Consider the following 22,479-nt stretch of genomic DNA (forward strand, 5'->3'; position numbering starts at 1 on the left):
AACACACAGCCTTTTTCAAAATATTTATGTGGGACAGTCAAAATGTGTTTTACATATGCATTTCATTATTCAAACAAATAAATATCCACTAATATGATATGACACTATTTATTTCATGAACACACACTGTGTGACATCATATGTGTCAGATAGGAAGGGACAGAGTGAGGAGGAAAAGATAAATGAATCACTTCAAGTATTTAATCCAACTACAACTTAATCATTTATTTCCAAATCTGTGCTTGCCTTCACTGGTTTCTGGAGTAAGTAGGACAGGGCGGCTCCGGGAAAACATGAGCCGAAACAGGATGAAAACCAGGACACAGCAATATGGAGCATGCCCAAACACACACATGCAAATGCCCATGGGATCAGACTTTAGGCACACCAACAGTGTTCACTCACTTGAATAATGATGGTGCAGTGCCAAAAAAAAGCATAATTAGTTACTCTACTGTGAAACAACAGACAGGGAACAACTGCACGCCATTGTTACTAAGAGTATTGTGTGAATGAATTGTAATGAAGTATTATTTTCCAACTGGGAAGATGTATCAGTGAAAGACAATTTTAAACTCATCACATATACTTATTCTAGGTACATCCACAGTTACTTTAAATGTAAGTAATTTGCAAAATTCCACATTCAGGTGCACATATTTTGATATACACACTGTAAAAAAATAAAAATAAATAAATAACTATATATATATATATATATATATATACACACACACACACACACATACACATACATACACACACACACACACACACACACACATATATATATATATATATATATATATATATATATATATATATATATGTATATATATATATATGTATATATATATATATATATATATATATATATATATATATATATATATATATATATATAACCATAGAATTAACACCAAAAAGTTGACAAATTGCAACATAAAAAAATTATAAGTGAAAATACAATGCAAAGTTGTTTATTTGAAAAAAAAAAGTTTGTGTTAACAATTCAGTCAAATATCGCTACAGTTTATACAGGAAGAGTATGTTAACAAAGCCAGATTTGCATGTAAAAAAGATGTATTTCTATTGTTTTGAGAAAATAAAACTGTAAGTTGAAAAACATTGTGGTGCTGTTTAAATTGCCATAATGTTGAAATAATAGCCTATGCTCATACTTAAATAAATTAAAAAGTAATAAAAAGCTAATTTAACATTTTAAACATGTAAATATCACCAAAATTCAATGCTGAATTCACATGTTTAAAATTTGAAATCTACATGTTACTTTGATGTGTTTTTTTTTTTGTTTTTGTTTTGTTTTTTTTGTTTTTTTACAGTATTGTTCTGGTAACCACAGCTGCCAGTTTTTTTTCCATAAAAACGACTTGACTTTTTTTTTTTTTTTTTTTTTTTTTTTTACAATACCATAACTATTGTACAACTTTGTTACTTACTATCACACTCTAAAACTACTGATGAGTTACTTGTAGATTATAGTCATGCAGAAGTGTTTTACTCTGATGTAGAATCAAAATATTTATATGTTTAAGCAACTTGTCATTTTATACTTTTACCATTTTCAACCTCTACTCCTCCTTGCATCAGAATGTCTACAATAACAATCATTTCTATAACACACAGAAATTCAGATGGGGTCAGGGTGCACATTAGCACTAGTTTAAATGTCCTTCTGGGTCATAAAAACAATGTACCCTCATTGTAATGGAGCTATGTATTTACAAATGCAATCATGTGTTTCTGACGATGCTGTATGGAATCTAGAGTCAGTGAGCAGCAAAACACCATCAGCGCAAATATGTGAGTAAGAGGTGTGAAAGTGAGAAACAGAAAGAAAAGTACAGAAAGAAAATAAAGATTTATATATGTGCATTAGTTTTAATCATTACACTGATGCTTATTCTTGTTCAGTGAGAGTATTATGACTGCACTTGCACAGTCATGGTGTACTTTGCAACAACAGACCATTAATCTCAGCTGTCAATAAAACAAGATGAAGCTTTGGCAACAGAAACGGTAGCATAAAAATCTGATTGGTCATGTAGAATCAATGTGACTGTAACGGACACTGTGATTGGCTCAACCTCAGCATAGTGACAAAGATAGTGTCTGTGGTGAGCGCCCGTAATTGATTCACTGGCTCCCCTTCAGTATCCATGGTGACGCAAATGCAGCCCCTGCCGGTGCCCCTCCCTGTACCCCCCTGCTGCACACCCTGCTTTATGAACACTCAGTACATATGCCAAGGACAGGGCGTTTCTTTTCAGTATCCCAACCATGCAAGAACCATAAAACTAATTTAATTGTAGAATATTTATCTTATACACTGTACACCTCTAAACATAGTATAAATGTACAATAAAAGCAAATGCACATGCTTTGTCTACATTTTTTTTAAATTATCGTTCTCCTACTCACATATAAAACAGCCTGAACCAAACATTTAATGTGGGATTAAGAATAAATCTAGCATTATAGTCAGACATGGATAACCTAGATTTGCCTAGATCAAAAATTCACAAGAGAACAGGGCATGTATTGTGTTCGTTTTAAATAGATAGAAAGCAAAACGGGACAGGACCCACTATCCATGGATCAATACTAACACAGAAACTCACTGACAATACCACTCAATATACTACCACATACAGAGTAGCAACTGAATAATTAAATCTATTGACATACAAACATACTGTCCACCACTGAGGAGCTGGTAAGTAAATTCCACTTTTTTGCCACAAGGGGGAGCATTTTTTTTAGCCTTTCTTTTGTTCTCTGTAGCAGTTTCCACATGTACAGACAGACAGTGATGTCAGATGCAGGCAGAACTACGGTGTCTTATATTAGATCTACATGCTCACACTCCAAAAATGTACTAGTGGTACAGATACACTGGCAGCCTTGGTGTACACCGTGTTTCTTCTACCTGCGGAAATTAAACTGTCAACTCTTCAAGGTAGAAAAGGAGATGTGAATATATTTCAAAGACTCTGCACATTCTCATCCAACCATATGCATGTCTAACCACAAACAGGCAATGACAGATAGTAATAGAATATAGGGTGATTTTTGGAAGTATGATTAATATTTCACCACCATACAATTTCCCTACATCAGTTCTGCATAGGTGGGAAAAAAAGGAGCTTCAAACCATTGTGTAATATCTATTTTTACTGGGTTATTAGTCATGCAGCAAATATGCAGTAGGCAGTGCTGCATGTGAAGTGCACTGCAGGTGCAGCCTTGCTGTGCTAGGGCTTGGCCCATTTCTTGAGAAAAAAAATGAAAGAAAAAAGAAAGTGTCTGAATAATAGAGGAGGAGTGCTGGCCTGCAGAGATTCTGATGTTGGAAGCAGTTGAAATGATTTTGTGAGTTTGCTCCACTTTCCACAGAAAATGAAGATAACTATTTATAAAATAATGACTTGACTCCCATCATTTAAGCTAAGGCTGTACCGCTCTCCCAGAATAGCAAACACCGTCTTCCACTCTCTTCCACATCAAAACTTAAACAGCTACATGGACCCACCTCAGCATGTGTAATAACAGAAACTCTGTATATATGCATTACTGCTGATAAAGAATCACATACAGCATCAGTATATCTTTTAGCTTGTGTGTGTGTGTGTGTGGCAAATTGGATTGTGTGTATACATTAAAGAGAGTCATTTATCATATTTTCAGTTTATTAGGGATCCCAAACTAAGCCTCTGACACAGATTTGCTCAGTCTGTACTGACATAGTACATATTCTGACTGGAATATATCTGCCACTAACATCTGATGTGAACAGAAAATAATCACACATCCTCCTCTGTCTGCAGGTGGAAGGTGTTCAATTCCAATTCCAGATCCTGCTCTTGCTCTTCCTCGGCATCACAATATATTGACCTACTAACATTTCTGTTATTGTTAAGACCACTCAGTTAGACGTGTAATTCAACAGCCAAAGCTACAGAATCCAAAACACCATACAGTTGATATCCCTCTCTCCTACTGACATGAAATGAAGGACAGGTATCACAAGAAATGAATGAGAGGTAAAGGAATTTGACAGAATTATTCAGAAGAGTCCCTATGATTATAAACCACCTAAAAAAGTGATCATAGAAATACATGAGTGACAATAATAGATCACATCACAAAAATAAATAAGTGGTCGCCTGGAATTAAAGGGTAAATGGCATCCTCTGTGTTGAAGACTATTCAGAGCTTCACTTCATGTCACCTAATCGTATTAAAGAGGCAACATAGTGGAATTATCACTTTACACACTTTACAGAAGGCTTAATCCAGGACTACTGGGAATACAGACAGCAATGGCAGAGTGGAAAGAAGGCTTTGACAGGACTTTCTAATTTAAAACACCTGACTGACAGGGATAATGTAATTTTAATCTTTGATGGGGCAGCTATCCCGTATCCATACATAAAAATGTAATGTTTTTGGTTAATAATGCTAATCATGCTAATATTTGCTATGGGGTGTTTGTACTACATTATTACTTCTCCAGTTTTCAGTTAGAGGACGAAGCAAAGTGAGTCAGGATTAAGACCAACATCAGGCAGTAAACAAGAGCTTAGGGAACAATTACAGTTTAGTTTTACTGCAAAGACCCAATTTACCACCAAACCTTTCATGATGTTTTTTTTTCTTTTTCCCTCTTTTAAACATCTTTGCCGTCTGTGTTCAGACTCACTGCTCTTTTTTAAACAGCCTAATTCATTATCTGTAATGAGATGCATGGATTATCTGGACCAGTATCTGCTGTGGGAGAATTAGTTGCATCGTATGATACCTGTTGTTTTATCCACTCATAGTATATCGTACTGATATTTTGACTAAACACATCAACACAGTATACTGATTGCCAGGCAGTAGCATATTTACAAGAGCAGAGTAATAGAAGGTTGAGGTACATAGAAAGGCTGCTTGATATCTGAATGTATGTTATTGCATTTCACATCTACTGACTACAAATGCTGCTGCAACATGAAGCTCTTTGATTATACATAGTCAGCCAAACATAACTGAAACTTGGACACAATAAAAAAAACCTGCAATACCTCAAAACACTTTGCAAAAATTAACTCCCGAAAACAAGGATGTAAGGTAATAAGAAAAAAAGGAAAATCAAAATATTTCTCCTTCATCTGTGTTATTTTGAAGAACGTAAAATACCATAGAAGCAGGATTGAGTGGCCTTTTAACTTTGAATCAAATAATTGCAAGCCTTGAGACTGTTCTGCAGTCCAAAAGTAATAAAGCAGTGATTATTATTAGTGATAAGTGCATGTTAATGTTGTATGTATGATTTTAGTAAAAAGTAAAAAAAAATAAAAAAAAATAAGAAGTGCTTGTTTCAATAGAACACAGCTTCATGCAAAATGTAAGTGAAAGCCAACGACCATAGTATTAAGTAAAGCAATATTAGCAGTTAGATAGCAATCCATAGAACTAAAACATCTGTCTGACTCTAAACAAATCCACTTTTTGGGTTGAAATACATGCATAAAAACCGGAAAGGAGTGATCTCTCTCTCAGGGTGGCAATGTTTTTATCCCTAGGGCACAAGGGCTCAGTGAATAGTTTGAAGTGTATGAAAATTGTGTAAATCACATGCTATGGCCTTCATATCCACCAGGTCTTAACTCCACTGAACACCTGTGAAAGGGTTTAGACTAATATGTGAGGTTGCATTCTTCATCACCATTATCAAAACAACAAATGACCTGAGACCAAGCGATGCATTTTTGTCCTGTGTAGGGGACAAGAGTTTCACAGCTTTACTTTAACCTCCTAAGACCCAGGAAATGTCAGCAAAGTACAAGCTTTTTTTTTGTTTTTTTTTTTATTGAATACATGCCTATATTGGAAACATCATGATGCAACACTTTTTTTCAGATGCAGTTTTTAAAAATTTTATGGAATGTCCTTTGTGGTGGACAGTTGTCTTTTCTCTTTTTTTTTTTTTTTTTTTCTTGGTATAAAGTTGTGAAACTCTTGTCCACAAATGTGGAGAGAAAACCCATAGATGGGTCTTAGGAGGTTAAAAAAATAATGAAAAGCTGTCCACTGCAAAGGACATTGCATAGAAACAAATTCAAATGTATCTGGAAAAGGTGTTATACCATGCTGTTCCCATTCAAGACAAGTATTTAATGTAAAACAGTCAAAACTTTTTACTTTCCTGGGTCTTAGGAGGTTATATCCATATCTATTCGAAAAATGCACTGCAAAAATCAAAATCTTACCAAGTGTATTTTTCTCATTTCTTGTCAAAATATCTCATCCCACCTAAAATAAGACATAATCACCTAAACAGTAACTTGTAAGTGAGATATAAGAACTTATTTTTAGACTATAGCTCTAGAAAATCTTATTTCAAAAAATCCTACCAAGATAATTTTTACTTGTTCCATTGGCAGATTTTTTTGCTTGAATTAAGCAAAAAAAAAAAATAAAATAAAATAAAATAAAATAAAATCTTGAATTAAGCAAAAAAAAAAAAAAATCTGCCAATGGAACAAGTGAAAATTATCTTGGTAAGATTTCTTGAAATAAGATTTTCAAGATCTATAAGTTCATATGTCTCACAAGTTACTCTTTAAGTGATCATGTTTTATTTTAGGTGTGATGAGATATTCTGACTACAAATGAGAAAAATACACTTGGTAAGATTTTGATTTTTGCAGTGTGGTGTTCATCACTCCAGTAAAATGTAGAGACTTGTAAATGTAGGTTCTGATTCCTCTGTCTGTGGCTCAGCTTTAGTCTTTCTTTAACTAACTCACAATTATCTACCTCTGCTGCAGATGTAAAGCTGAGAGAAAAAGGAAATTATTCAGCTCCAGTTTCTAAAGACAGATTAAAAAAAAAAAGAGAGGAGAGGAGAGGAGAGGAGAGGAGAGGAGAGGCTGTCTATGTGGCCAACAAAATGAAAAAGAGGAAGCATGGGGTAACATGATGGCATAAGCACTACAGCATAAAGCTACTGCAACTTAAACATTAACTAAGAATAAGGCTCTCAAACACGAAGGACTGAAAGAAGGACGGTGTAACCTAGCTTCTAAAATTTGTCAGCCATTTTCTATCAGTGTGCAGTCTCATAGAGAGACAGGAGGGGGCATAAGAGAGAGTCAACCAGACAAAAAATAAGGATGCGTAGGAGGGGGAGAGGAGGGTTGAAGAAAATCAGTGAAGGAGACTCTTTGTGTAAGGCAATGAAAAGATATAAAATCACAAAGCTTGATGAAACTAGAAGAAAAAGGATATAACAGTAAGATGTAGTGATGAGGGAGAGACACTCAAGGCTGGAGGAAAGAGCAGAAGCGATAATGAGAACAAAGACAGAGGAAAGGAGCGAGCTGGTCGGTGGGAGGAGAGAGTGGGATATGAGTCAGGCTTACAGCATTAACACTCATCTTCCACACCCATGTCTCTTTGTTTTATTCATATACTTCACCCACTAGATAAGATGGCGGGAAACATGGAGGAATATTTAGCAGTTTACACACTTACAGTATAAACACATACAACCAGAGCCTGTGTGACTACCAGATATCACAGATCTGAGTCTGTGTTTACCTTGACAGAAAAATGTAACCCCAAACCTGAGAGGGCTAAATTGTGGATTTTCCTTGTTTTTGTTTTATGGCAGATGGCCCACCTAAAAATAGACACAGTAGTGCAATGTGTGCAAAATAAATGTGGGATGACTTGAGTCACCCACTGCACAGAACTGCCCACTGATTAACGCTCACGATGATCACCAGAATGTACCACAAAACTTTCAGTTAAATGATAATAATAATGATAAAATATGTTCTTGTCATTGTCTGGGTTTCTTTCTGTATATCTGTATAAGTATTTAAAATACACAACTGGCATTAGAATGACTCACTGCACAGTCCCAAGAGACTACAGATCAATAATTTACATGTAAGGAGTGTCAAAACTTCTGTGTTGATCAGTTAGATTATTGCTTTACTCCTATATTTTTGATAATTTTATTTTTTATGTATAAATGTTTTAAGGAAAATCAAAGTCCTACCACTACTACTACTACTACTACTAATAATAATAATAATAATGATGATGATAATCATCATCATCATCATCATCATCATCATCATCATCAAGCTTCACTGATTGGCTGATTATTACTGTTTCATTAAAATAAATGTTAAAACTACTTTTGATTGTTTTCCTCTGATTGCAGTGACCTGCAGTAATAGACACTTTGTCTTAAACATGAATCCTATAAACAAAGAGCATCCCACCAGCTGTAAGCAAGCTACTCTGTGAACACTGCATTAGACTATTATAATAAAGGCTACTTATATGATAAAACATCTATAAAAATACACAGCATGTTTGATGCATTTATGGCTGTACTTATTTATAGCTGTGTAATGCTAAATGATAAAGAGGTTAACAATCATGTGTTGTGACTATGATCAGATAAGGTTTACTACACTTTGGCTGCTTCTTTGTTATATATACGCAGACAGGAAGCCATGAAATAAAAATCCAGTTGCTAAAAAAAGGATAAATAATTACCCAGGATGCTTTGCAGCAGCACTTGGTACAGGCCAGTAGCCACAGGGGGAAAAAGAACCCTGCAGCTACAGTCTGTATCCATCCCACAGCCACCATCTGATCCCACCCGAGCATAACCACAAACGAACACAACATACAGCGTTAATCAGACAAGTTTATGGCAATTGTAGCAGTATACCCAGTCTACCCCATATTAAGCAGAGCAAAGATCCTGCTGTAAGACGGGAATCCTCTTATGAAGGCTCCATTCAATGTCCAGCTTACTCCGGATTTCCCCCTCTAATTTATACATTATTTCAATAAAAGATTACAACCTTTTGAATATTGTCTGTTACATGCTTTTCAACAGGGCACGTATCCAGTCATCTTTCAACCAACTGTGACGTCTTTTGCACATTATGGCAGGCTGTGCAGCCTTGTGCTAGCCCCTCTGTCAGTTCAATCCTTCAGGCACAGAGTGATGACCTAAGCATAGCAGCAGATGTTGTGGCTGTATGAGCACTGATGCCAAACAAGAGCAGTGCAGACTTACATCTGTTTTGAGCTCTGTTGATTCTGAGAAAAAAGCCTATTTAAATATAGCACACAGTTAACTGAACTGTACTGTGTTACCAGCTTTAACTTTTATATTAGACAGATTCATATATATGCATATTACAGTATTTATATGCTTATTATTTAAATATTGTAACAGTAACACATTGATTTATTTAAAAAAAAAAGAAACATGCAAACTCATCAGTGGGATATAGCAGACTGAGCTCTGCTCCTATCATCCTACAATGATTTAAAATGACACATGCAAATGCTGTTCATTTGTACAGTGTTATTAAAGGAGAAAGGCGATGGTGCCTTGATAAAACTTAAACCTATAGAAGTCATCTACCCAGCAAAGAGTCAATGGACTGAGAAGTAATGAAACTAAGGGTTTACATAACTGAGTGATGGACTGGGAAGGGGTCAGACTTCCTCTCACTATGTCAGGCTTGAGATAGATAAGACTTATTATTAAAAAAAAAAAGAAAAAAGATTTTTACTTAACCCATAAAGACCCAAACATCCACTGGCAACCAAAATAATTTACTGATATAAAAAGTTAAATGCCTGTTGATCAGTTAATCCTATCAATACATATAAATAATTGGTGTAAAATACAGTTTTTCATCTTTTCATGGTCATCAGATATGACCCATTTGGACGTTCAGAGGCTCCGTAGTTACTGTGGAAACACCGTCATCTTCTACAACATTGATTCACCAGTAAAACCCATGGAGTTTGATCAGTGACAGTGGATGAACACACTGGGTTTATGTTCAGTTAATGGTATATTTTACTGAAAAAGTCACTTTTTGTTCTATTTTGTCTGTTTTTGATATAATAACCCTCAACTTTAATTTGAGCTTTTATGAACATCTACATGATCAACACATTAAATATAAGAAAATACCTGATTGTCATTGAAAATTGCAAAATACAGAACATAATATGAGAATAAATGTTGATAAACCACTTAAGAAAGGCTAAAAATAGAGAAAAATTCCTTTGGGAACTGCCACAAAAGTAGCACTGGGTCCTTATGGGTTAAGATTTACGAGAATCAATGCAGTAATACTAAATATCAGACCTACTTGACCAGCTCACACATTGAACCATGGATAAACCATATTTGACCCATATACTGAAAAATAGCTTGGGCCAATTCACATCAAAGCAGTATACTCAGTGATGGCACTGAAATAGTCTGGTCTCAGAGTTTGTTTTTTCCCATTATCACAGTTGACAAAAGCAAAAGAAAAGAAAAGTGTGCCAGCGCATCTTGAGCCAAAGTTGTTAATACAGACCACAATGAAAATGTATGCCCACTGATGGTGACTTTATCTGTTTTGCTCTGATACATCCAAAATTATCAAAAAAATTAAACGTTCTACCACAAGACACTTATATATTACAATTAAAAGACAAGTGATATTTAGCTGTTTTGTCTAACACTTTCCTGCCGCTCTGCATTCAAAGTAGTGCACCACACAAACAGCCTAATGACTAAATACAGTGTACGCTGCACTGCAGCAGCCCTGTGCTTGCTGACACTGACAATAACCACCTCCTGATTCACAGAAACCACATCACCTGAATGGTCAGCTGTGCAGAAATGCACAAACACACAGGCACAGTACAGATAGTATCAGCACATAAAGAAAACTGTTCACTTCTAGAAAGCAGCTACCACACGATTTAACAAAGCATTTTGGATATTAATTATTTATCTGTCTACGAATCAACACAACATTATAATAGTCACCCTCATATTTTCACAATAACACATTACCTTAATTCATAAAAATGTTTTACAGTCAACCATGTCAGCTCTTTTGAAAGTTATGAAACGTCTTTTTTTCACTGACACAGATGGAAATATCTCATAGCGTTCTTAAATAATGCAGTATGGCTGTACACACACACACACACACACACACACACACACACATAGACACATACTAATTTATCTTGGTGATCACCAGATCTAATTGTATGTGAAGTCACTTTAAACCAGGAGAACAAAAGAAGTTTAGAGGCATGATTTACAGAAAATGGAATCAGGTGAGCAGACTATTAACTGACTTAGCCTGAAGACACGTATGTGAAAGGAAGTTAACAATATGAAAACATTTTTTACTCAAATAACCAAAGCGTGCATTGGATGCATGTGCAAGATTTTCACAGAATGAGCAACTCGGTATACACAGTTGTGTTACCAAAAACTCAAATAATTACTCTTTTTAGTTGGTTAATTGTTTAGGTAATTTTGAAAGTTGTCAGAGGGTTTGCCCTTGTGAAACATTTTCTTTGGCAATGTGTTTAAAACAAAGCTTTTTTTTTTTTCATAAGCACACTTTCCGTCTATCAGAAGAACATTGTGATAATATATGGGCCTGGCCAAGTGAGTAACAGAATGAGAAAGCACTGTGCAGTAATACTAATTATTCCATATCTGTTCTTAAAAAAATATTTAGCAGTAACCATAATAGCTCAAATTCTAGGTCTAAGCAAGTACTTTAGCATGCCATTAAGAAATAATAACCAAATATTTAATAAAAACATGAATTTATCATCATTGACAAAGTAACGGAGTGAGGAAAAATATACAGCAATTATTCAAGGTTTGGAAAGAATATCAAAAAGGGCTGTTCCTCAAGGAAAGTGCAAATATTTAGCAGACCACACTTTTCTTGATACATGAGAGTACATTATATCAAAAAATGAAACTGATGTAATTTTTATTTTAGTTTTAAAAGACATGAATTCATAGTAACGGAGAGAGAATCCAAAAAAGTAACGTAGTGAGGTGTTTGTTCAGTGTGATGCACCAGAATAATAATCTAAGATTTTATTAAGATATTGATCAAATTTTTACAATTATTTCTTTGTCACATATGTTTCATTACTATATTTAATACATATTTTTCTGCTGTTTTTTTTTTTTTTTAGAATAAATAACATTCAAAATCCTTATATCATTTGACTATTGTAACATATAGGTTTAGACACGGGCATATATTTTGAACATATTTATTTACACATTTACATTCTGAATTTCTGCTGTATACATTCATTTACAACCTTTACTGTTCTTTATTTACACTGTATTCTCATATTTTCTTATATATCCAGTTGTAATTCAGGTACTAATTAAATAAACAAAGTTTTAGAAACTAGAGATATATGTCTTTCATGTTGAGTAATCAAAAATGTTGTTTTAGAGAAAAAATAAGTTGACCCTGATGTTCACCTTTGCTTGGCCAGGCCCATATGAGATATTTTCATTTAGTAGAGGGCTTCTGAATTTTGTCACAAGGTTTTGATTGATTTAAGTGTCTCACTGTGGGTTTTGTCTTTCCTCAACGTCATATTATCATCAAGAGACCATGCCGTCCTCTTTCTACATTTTCCTGTTCTCTCACTACGCAGATATCAGTGAGGAGGATTAGGTGTGTGTGTGAGTCTGACTACAAGTGTTCCATATGAAGTGTGAACATTAAGATAGAAGCTGTTTGCTTTGCACAGCACAGTAAATTAGATTACTATCACTGCTGACCTCAATGTGAGCGGCGCCATCCTCCAACAAAGCTGGAGCAATAAGAGCTAGTGTGCCCTACTGACACACAACAGCACATGTAGCATCCACAGCCACAACCCCACAGGCATGAGGCACATGTGGCAGAACGAAGGAGGATAGACCACAGAAAATGATAGCGAGAAAGAGAGAGAGGGCTGGCATATGAAAGAACCAAATGAAGGACAGACATAAAAGCGGGAAAAGGAGGCCAAGAGCAGAAGGGGGGGAGGGGATAGATGGGGCGGGGGAAAACTGAGAGCGATATCAGTACAGAGTGTAAGGATGGTGAGGAGACAGAGGAAAGAAAAGCGTGTTGAAGAATGAAACAGAACAGAGCAGATTTAGAATTGGGATGTGTGATCTGAGCGAATTCTCATACACCAATGTAGGTCAATGCATATCCAAACAACAGCACAATGTTGCACATTTTCTGTAAATTCAACAGATAAACAATTCACATCCAGTGACCACATGGAAAAGCCATAATATTTTTGAACCATATTCTTAATAATTATAAATGAAATAAAAGATACTTTGTGCAAATTTCAATTACCCACTTAAAGAAATTATTATTATTATTATTATTATTATTATTATTATTATTATTATTATTATTATTATTATAACACAGTAAATGGAAACTCTTAATTGTGGATATAAAGAAAATTAATCCAAGCCAAAAATAAATACTGATATCAAATGTAAACCTGGAACATTTTCAGCTTCAAACAAAAGCAATATTATAAAGCTCACAATGCAAATATAAATTGTAAGTAGTTAACAAAACACTGCCTGTATCTGGAAAAAGGCAAAACAGCCTCCCACTTATGGAACATATTCCCACAAAGAGGATATTATACAGCAAGGAGCTACACAAAAAACCCTATATTCTGTATATCTATATGTCCTATTCAATATGTATAAAATAAAAGGAATATAACAGATTTTATTTTATTTTATATAAAATGTGAGGAAAAGGGTGAAAGAGATGACGACAGAAAATGTTAGAAAGTATATGCACATGTAGAACACAAATAAAAAGATAATGCCCAGGAGCATGTTTATTTATATGTGTTGATGCAGAAGAGCAGCTGCATAATTCTTCATCAGTCTGCTGGAATACTGGTACATAGAGTACATACATACTGTAACAGCTGTCTCCCTCCCTCCCCCTGACATTTACTCTGTCCTTTTATCTCTCTTCGAACAACTCAGGATACAGTTTAATAAGCAAAAATGCTCTCACCCATTTAACAAAGACCACACACACAAAACAAGGGTCACTGCAGTGTGAATGATTTTAGTGCAGAGTGTCAGTATGCAAACACAATTGCACAGATCTGTCAAGCCAGTCAAGCACACAGACAAAGCCAGTGCAGAGCTGCCACGCCCCCAAGTGCTATTGTGTTATTTATACTCGAATCAAAGATGAAAAAAAAAAAAAAAAAAACAATCTTTATACATGATGTGTAAGTTCATGACTGGACTATTGTGACCATTCTGAATATGTAGAGGTTTTGATTCACATATTTTAGACAAATACATGAATCATTACCTGTTAACACTTGCCAGGATGAATCTTACCACGTGGCTGCCCTGTTAATTTCAGTTACTGTCTTGTAGTATCAATGTTGGTGGGTTTACAGTGATGTTTTGTAATCTGTGTTAATCACCTATTTTTTTTTTTATTTTTTATTTTGCCTGTGTTGTCATTTAATATCTTATCATTGTTATTTTGTTGTTATCATTTCAAAATAATTTAGCAAATGAATATAGGAAACTACACAGAGGAAAAGGTTACAAAACATGTCCAGTCTTTATTTCAGGATGCAGGGCTGCTGGCACATGAATGACTGAACTGATCTCTTACACTGCCTACATTCACATCACTCTCTGCCTTTCACCTCAAACTCACATGCTTCTCAGTGGGTCAAACTATACCATGAGATTTAAAAAAAAAAAAAAAAAAGAAAGAAAAAGTTAGCTGCAGTATGTTTTTTTGCCTGTTGTTTTCTAGGTAGGATATTGATGGTTGACCTAGTTGTTTGTGAGAGAAAAGATTATCCCCATCTATAAAATATCTAATTAGAAGCTCAACTAGTCCTGCCTTCACCATTTTTCTGTATCTGCACCATCTGCTATGTGATTTACAATGGAGATTTAGTGACATAATCCATGTGTTTCAATCTAAATAAACACATTTTCATTAAATATTGTGAGATAGCGGAACAAAAGCCATTTCCCTTCCCTTCCCCCTCCTCTACAGCTCTCTCTATCCTTCCCTCATCCTCTTCTGCTGCTGTTGCTAAGACCGCTGAGTGCATACTAGTCTGTGGAAACCAGTAAATTCAGAGAGGTGGATCTCCCTATGCGTTGCTATTGGCAACACACAGTGTTCAACAGAGAATCAGCCCAGAAGCCTAGCATGCAGGCCTTCGCACATGTGATAAAATATGACCTATTTTCAAAAGGGATGAGACAGACGCTCATAGAAATATACAGGATACATATAGACACATAGGGTACATACACTAGCTTGTATTTTGCATCATTATGTGACATTTTAAAAAAAAAAGAAAGAATTAAAAGCACATTAAGTCTAACAAATCAAATATTGTATGTTTGCAGTCTTCTAGTAAATAAGGATTTCCGCTAAAACAAAATGTCCAAAGCCCACCTTATAGGCTGTACATTATGAGTCACAGCACACCAGCTGCAGGCTCCCTCTCCCCTTTCTGCAGAAGCTCCATCCATTCATGGCCAACTGAATCACCTCAGCACAGACCTCAAATAACTCTGTTAGTCGGTCATTCTCATTATACATATGAAATAAAGAAAGAACAATTATTTTATGCTGTGTAGTTTGTAAATCCACAAACCCCACTTTTGACATAAAATCAAATATCAATCATTATATACCAACAGTGTTTTTTCTTTCTTATGTTCATATTTACTTACTTCACAAAACCTACAGTGTATAATACAGATTAGTTGGAGTCACCTAAATACAACACAAGCAAGAAATGTGCATTCCTCTTCAAACTGTGTAGATTAGACTTTTGGTGCTTTAGTACACAACACAAAGACCTAGAAAGACTGAGGCAAAACAAACTGAATTAACTGTCCTTATACTTCTATGGTTCAAAGCCAGTTTGTGACCTACTGTATATTACATAGTTGACGGTTCATCAGAGCAGTGATCACAAATTGTTGAGAGCTAAAGTCAAATCTCCTGAACGATGAACTAGACATACACACCAGCAAAGGAGGAAAAAAAAAAGAAGCTTAGTCTGTCTGGATACCAAAGGACGCATTATTAAACCACACACCATTTAAACTGCAAACCACTGTGAAATCTGCTGACTATTTGAAGTCTGGCGTGATTGTAAAAGCAGACATGTAAACCATTTAAATCATGTCATCAGCTATGGATTTCATATTCTAGTTTATTTGAATAATAGAGCTGATGCAGAACATATGTATCATGTTTACTTAGAACAACAAAGTGTACTGAAATTGACCTTTCTTACCTCTTGAGATGTTTTCCTTCTATCAGGCAGTACTAGTGTGTTTGCATGGCTTCCAGGGACCATAGTAGATCCTATACTCATTCTGGGTCCAACCAACATGTACCGTTTGTCTCCAGATCTGTACTGAATGCTGTGACACAGTGTCCCATCATAATTTTTATCCTCTAAATATTTAGATGTATAGTCTGTGGACTTGGAGCACTGCATTGCAATAAGAACAATGATGCTGATGATAAAAAGTGCTGAAACTGAGCCCAAAGTTATCATCAGATAAAAAGTCACATTACTGTCATCATCCTTTGATGCACTTTTCACATCAGAAGCTGCAAAAGCCTCCTTTGGCTCCACAACTTTGACAACCACAGTAGCTGTTGCTGACAGTGAAACGTTCCCATTGTCTTTGACCAGTATGACCAGTTTGTGCTCAGCCTCGTCTGTTTCTGTGAATGAGCGAAGTGTTCTGATCTGTCCTGTGTAGCGGTCCAAACCAAACAGACTGTGGTCAGTAACTTCCTGCAGTGAAAACAGTAACCAGCCGTTATATCCTATATCAGCATCATAGGCTCTGACTTTAGTCACCAAGTGTCCTGCGTTGACATTCCGTGGAATCTCCTCCACACCTTCAGCAGAACCGTTGGAGCTGAGTGGATACAGAATGACTGGAGCGTTGTCGTTCTGATCCAGAATGAACACGTTCACTGTCACGTTGTTGCTCAGTGACGGAGTTCCAGAATCTGTGGCAACAACTTGGAACTGAAAAGTTTTCAGAGTTTCGAAGTCGAAACTTTTCAGTGCAGAAATGCCTCCATTCTCAGAGTTTACATTTAAAAATGACGTAACTCTCTTTTGTTCATCCCCATTCCTCACTATCTTGTATGATATGAGAGCATTATCACCCTCATCACAGTCATAAGCACTCAGTGAAAACAAGGAAGCCCCTGCAACATTGTTCTCAGTAATATAGAAAGTGTAAGGATTTGTTGAAAACTCTGGACTGTTGTCATTAATGTCTGACACAGTCACAGTTATTGTCTTCTGAGATGATAAAGATGGTTCACCAGCATCCTTACAAACTATTGTTACATCATACTTGGACTCATGCTCTCTATCTAGCAGAGATTTAGTTACTATAGAATACATATTATGTTGTAAAGATGGTGTTAATGTAAAAGGCACATCCTCACTTATATAACAGATTACCTTTCCATTTACACCTGAATCATTATCATTTACACTTATCAATGCTACTGTTGTTCCAGGTTTGGAGTCCTCTGGGATTGCACTTGAAAATGATGTCACCTCAATCTCAGGTGCATTGTCATTCAGATCTACAATGGTTATAGTAACAGTTTTTTCTGTTGCTAAGGGTACTTGTCCTTTATCTGAAGCTTTAATATCAATGTCATATCTGTCTTTAGTTTCAAAATCAATCGATCCTTTTACAATAATTTCACCAGTATTTGCATCAACTTCAAACAGTTTGCGTAATTTGCTATTAACGCTATTTCCGAATGAATAAACCACTTCTCCATTTAAACCATCATCTAAATCTGTGGCGTTTACTTGCAGAACAGTGGTGCCAATTGGTGAATTTTCATTAAGCCTTGCAGAATATGAGTCTTTGGTAAAAATTGGCATGTTGTCATTTACATCCAAAACATTGATAAGTATTTCTGTGATTCCTGATCTGGCGGGCTTTCCTCCATCAATGGCTGTCAGCAGTAATCTATGATTTCGTGCAGTTTCTTTGTCCAGCGGTTTATGTAAATACAAAACAGGAATTTTCCCATCCTCTCCTCTATCCTTAACCTCCAGCCGGAAATGGTCATTTTGACTGAGCTTATACATGTGAATCGCGTAAGTGTCACTATCTGGATCACGGGCGCCCTGTAGTTGAAATCGCGCCCCTGGTAAAGCAGATTCGGATATTTCTAATAGCGTTTCATTTTCGGGAAAGGTTGGAGAGTGGTCGTTTATATCCAAAACCTCAATGGAGACATAATGCACCTCTAATGGATTCTCCAGAACCGTCTTTACGTTGACAATACACGTTTTGATACGGACACATACTTCTTCTCTGTCGATTTTTTCCTTAACGTGCAAAATACCGTCATGGCTGAGCTGAAAAAGGGCTTCAGTCGGTCCAGAAACGATACGAAATCCTCTAGTCTTCAAAGCACTGACATCCAAACCGAGATCTTTAGCAATATTCCCAACAACAGTCCCCTCCGCAAGCTCTTCGTTAATAGAGTATCGTAGCTGTGCCGAAGTCAAATTCAAAGTAGCACCCAAAGAAACAATAAGGACGACCATGCGCTGCAGCCATGCGTTGCATCTTGGCTGTGCCATATTGGATGAATTAACAACAACCATAGGAGGAAAAAGGTGAAAATTCAAATATGAGTCCACACAAAAACACACATTTTGCGGAAAAAATGTGAGTAGAGCTGTCACAGGTCTGAAGCCGTCGCCCCAAAGCGTAGAGTGCCACTAAACTACAGCCATGGAAGAAATAAAACCAGGGATGTATAAACTACTGACGTGTTGGAGAGTCGCTCATTTTCACAAGCAGTGACACCATGCGAGTTGGCATTACAGTGCAAGCATTGTACAGTTTCATCGACAAAATCATCTTTTCAGTTACCATTTGTGCTGGTAAAACACTCAAAATCTGATAATGATGCAAGAATAATAATGGAGATTAAAAAAAAAAAACAAACAAAAAAACTGTATTTTAATTATAGTTATCAGTAGTAGTTCATCAGTGCTCGAATAAATTAGGACTAAGAACTTTTTTTTTTCTCTTCTTACTTTTCTTTTCTTACTCCTTTTATTTCGAACTATAAAATGTACTAAAATGGACCTTGCTTACCTCCTCAGATCTTCTCCTCCTATCAGGCAGTACTAGTGTATTCGCATGGCTTCCAGGGACTATAGTAGATCCTATACTCATTCTGGGTCCAACCAACATGTACCGTTTGTCTCCAGATCTGTACTGGATGCTGTGACACAGTGTCCCATCATAATTTTTATCTTCTAAATATTTAGATGTATAGTCTGGGGTTTTGGAGCACTGCATTGAAATCAGCACAATGATACTGATGATAAAAAGTGCTGAAACTGAGCCCAAAGTTATCATCAGATAAAAAGTCACATTACTGTCATCATCCTTTGCTGGACTTTTAACATCAGAAGCTGCAAAAGCCTCCTTTGGCTCCACAACTTTGACAACCACAGTAGCTGTTGCTGACAGTGAAACGTTCCCATTGTCTTTGACCAGTATGACCAGTCTGTGCTCAGCCTCGTCTGTTTCTGTGAATGAGCGAAGTGTTCTGATCTGTCCTGTGTAGCGGTCCAAACCAAACAGACTGTGGTCAGTAACTTCCTGCAGTGAAAACAGTAACCAGCCGTTATATCCTATATCAGCATCATAGGCTCTGACTTTAGTCACCAAGTGTCCTGCGTGGACATTCCGTGGAATCTCCTCCACACCTTCAGCAGAACCGTTGGAGCTGAGTGGATACAGAATGACTGGAGCGTTGTCGTTCTGATCCAGAATGAACACGTTGACTGTCACGTTGTTGCTCAGTGACGGAGTTCCAGAATCTGTGGCGACAACTTGGAACTGAAACGTTTTCAGAGTTTCAAAGTCGAAACTTTTCAGTGGCATAACATCCCCATTTTCAGAGTTAATGTTCAAGAACAGTCCAGTACTATCTCCTTTGCTGTCTCTTGGAATGTGATATGAAATATGTGCATTATCACCTTCATCAAGGTCAGATGCCTGAACTGAAAACACTGGGGAAGTTAAGTCATTATTTTCAGTGATGTAGAAAGTATATGAACTCAGTGAAAACTGTGGTCTGTTATCGTTTACATCTGATACTGTAACACTTATTGTCTTTTCAGATGAGAGTGATGGCTCACCGGTGTCCTTTGCTACAATTGTAAGATCATAAAAAGGCTTTTCCTCTCTGTTCAGATGGGATTTGGTCACTATCGCATACATATTATCTTGCAAAGATGGAGATACAGCGAAAGGAACGTCCTCTCGGATAAAGCAGGAAACTTTTCCATTAGGACCTGAATCCAAATCACTGACACTGACCAGAGCTACAGTTGTTCCGATTCTAGAGTCCTCTGGGACCGATTTAGAAAGTGATGTAACTTCAATTTCTGGAGGATTATCATTAAGATCAATTACTTTTATTATTACATTTTTGTATGTTAAAAACGGTATACTTCCCTTATCTGAAGCTTGGATGTCAATTTCAAAGTTTTTGTTTTGTTCAAAGTCTATTACACCGGTCACTTTAATTTCGCCCGTATCTGGGTCAATGGAAAAAAGTTTTTGCACATTTATATCAACTTCATCACCAAATGAATAAATAATTTCACTGTTTGCGCCTTCATCCAAATCTGTTGCATTCACTTGAATAACTAATGTACCAGGTTCTGCGTTTTCATGCAAAATGGCAGAATATACATCTCGGGTAAAAACTGGAGAATTGTCGTTAACATCTAGTACATTAATTAATATTTGTGTTGTACCAGACTTCGGTGGCTTCCCACCATCAACAGCCGTCAGAACCAGCCTGTGTTCTTTCATCGCTTCTCTGTCTAACTGTTTCTGTAAAATCAGAAATGGCATCTTACGGTCTTCACCTCTCTCCTTAACTTCCAAGCGAAAGTGATCAGTGTGGCTTAGTTTATACTGCTGGACCGAAAACTGACCACTGTCCGGATCACGCGCAGGTTGGAGCTGAAACCTCGCTCCCGGTAACGTTGATTCCGATATTTCCAATCGTTTCTCTTTCTCTGAAAAAATGGGAGCATGATCGTTTACATCCAGTACCTCTATGACCACGTAGTGGATTTCCAGAGGGTTTTCAAGCACAGTTTTAAGGTTAATGACACACGCGCTGCTTCGTTCACAGATCTCCTCTCTGTCCACTTTCCGGCTGACGTACAAGATACCGTCTTCCTTGTTGAGGTGAAAGAGAGGCTCCGCTGAACTACCAACAATGCGATACTCTCTGTCTTTCAGCGAGGTCTTGTCAATTCCCAAATCTTTTGCGACATTTCCAACAACACTCCCTATATTCACCTCCTCAGAAATGGAATACCTTATCTGCGCTGCAGCTTCGCTCCAAATCGTTACCAAAACCACCATGAATGCGATATATCTGCATCGCTTTGTCCACCGCGTGTATTCCATGGTGAAAAGAAAAAATAGATATTCCAGATAATTTATTATTATTTAATTAGGAAGTCATCATTTGCCTCAGTACTCTACCAACTGTGCTCCATAGAAAATAAAACGATGGAAATACTGACTGTTGTTCCTGTTCAAGCCCTTAACACGTATAGAAAAAAATCCAGGGTTTGACCAAACGATGAACGGAAAAAATTCGAGACACTCTTTTACCAACATACTGACACCATGCGATCCACAACGTTATTGCAGTTTTCAACTAAAAATAAAAAGACTGATACGTTTAACAATAACTTAAGAATTAAATAAAAAAGACAGATGAAAAGGGTCGCATATCGTATTATGTTAAAAAAAAAACAACAAAAAACAAAACTTATATATGAACAAGTCCACTTGCAATTATTCTGACAATCGATTACATGTTGTGAAACTAGTTAAAAAAAAACGCTCGAGTTTCCAAAATACTTTCAGAACCATGGACAGCGACTTAGCGGCATGTAGGCGCGTTGGCAAATAGATTCATACTCCTTATAGAGGCTGACGGTAAAGTTAAGAAAACCCGATTTAAATTTAATGTTTCTCTTTGTGTGGGTATAAAAAAGACAGTGAGGTATATAAATAATAATAATATAATGAATCCTCCTTGTTAAATATCACGATTTATATATTTTAGAGAAAGAATGATGTTCTCTCTAAGGCCGTCCTTAAGAACCAAATGTATTTGATAAACACACATAAAACTATATATTTATTGACAAAGATTAGCAAATCAGTACGTTCAAATAACTCTTAAAATGAGTGAACGCACGAATTACAAGGTTATTCAGTTGATTAAAAAGGCTGAAATACATTCATCGTCAGGATAACTATTAAAATTAATGAGACAACAAAATGTGCAATTAAATACTATGAATGAATATCAAATTGTTATTTAAATACTTAGGAAATATCAATTACGGACAGATGTCATGTGACCGCTTTTATATGCCCAAACACCTGCCTTTGTTGATGATAAAGTGTTGAAATTAAATGTT

General features: G+C 36.2%; 1 protein-coding gene across 9 annotated transcripts in view; it reads right to left on the minus strand.

The window, feature by feature from the left end:
• The window catches only part of LOC115427645 (protocadherin alpha-C2-like), a 159,913-nt gene that overhangs the window by 111,116 nt on the left and 26,318 nt on the right, over positions 1–22,479 (minus strand). The window contains exon 1 of one of the 9 annotated variants that reach the window (XM_030146283.1): positions 19,103–21,578. The exons of 6 other annotated variants lie outside the window; for them this stretch is intronic. In XM_030146283.1, coding sequence (XP_030002143.1) covers positions 19,103–21,448 — 2,346 coding nt within the window. In that variant the 5' untranslated portion in view covers positions 21,449–21,578. Of the gene's footprint in view, positions 1–16,230; positions 18,704–19,102; positions 21,579–22,479 lie in introns of those variants that run through there. 2 more of the 9 variants (XM_030146277.1, XM_030146273.1) reach the window with 2 other exon arrangements.

Source organism: Sphaeramia orbicularis, chromosome 10 (assembly GCF_902148855.1).
Source record: "Sphaeramia orbicularis chromosome 10, fSphaOr1.1, whole genome shotgun sequence".
In the NCBI taxonomy this organism is placed as follows: Eukaryota; Metazoa; Chordata; class Actinopteri; order Kurtiformes; family Apogonidae; genus Sphaeramia; species Sphaeramia orbicularis.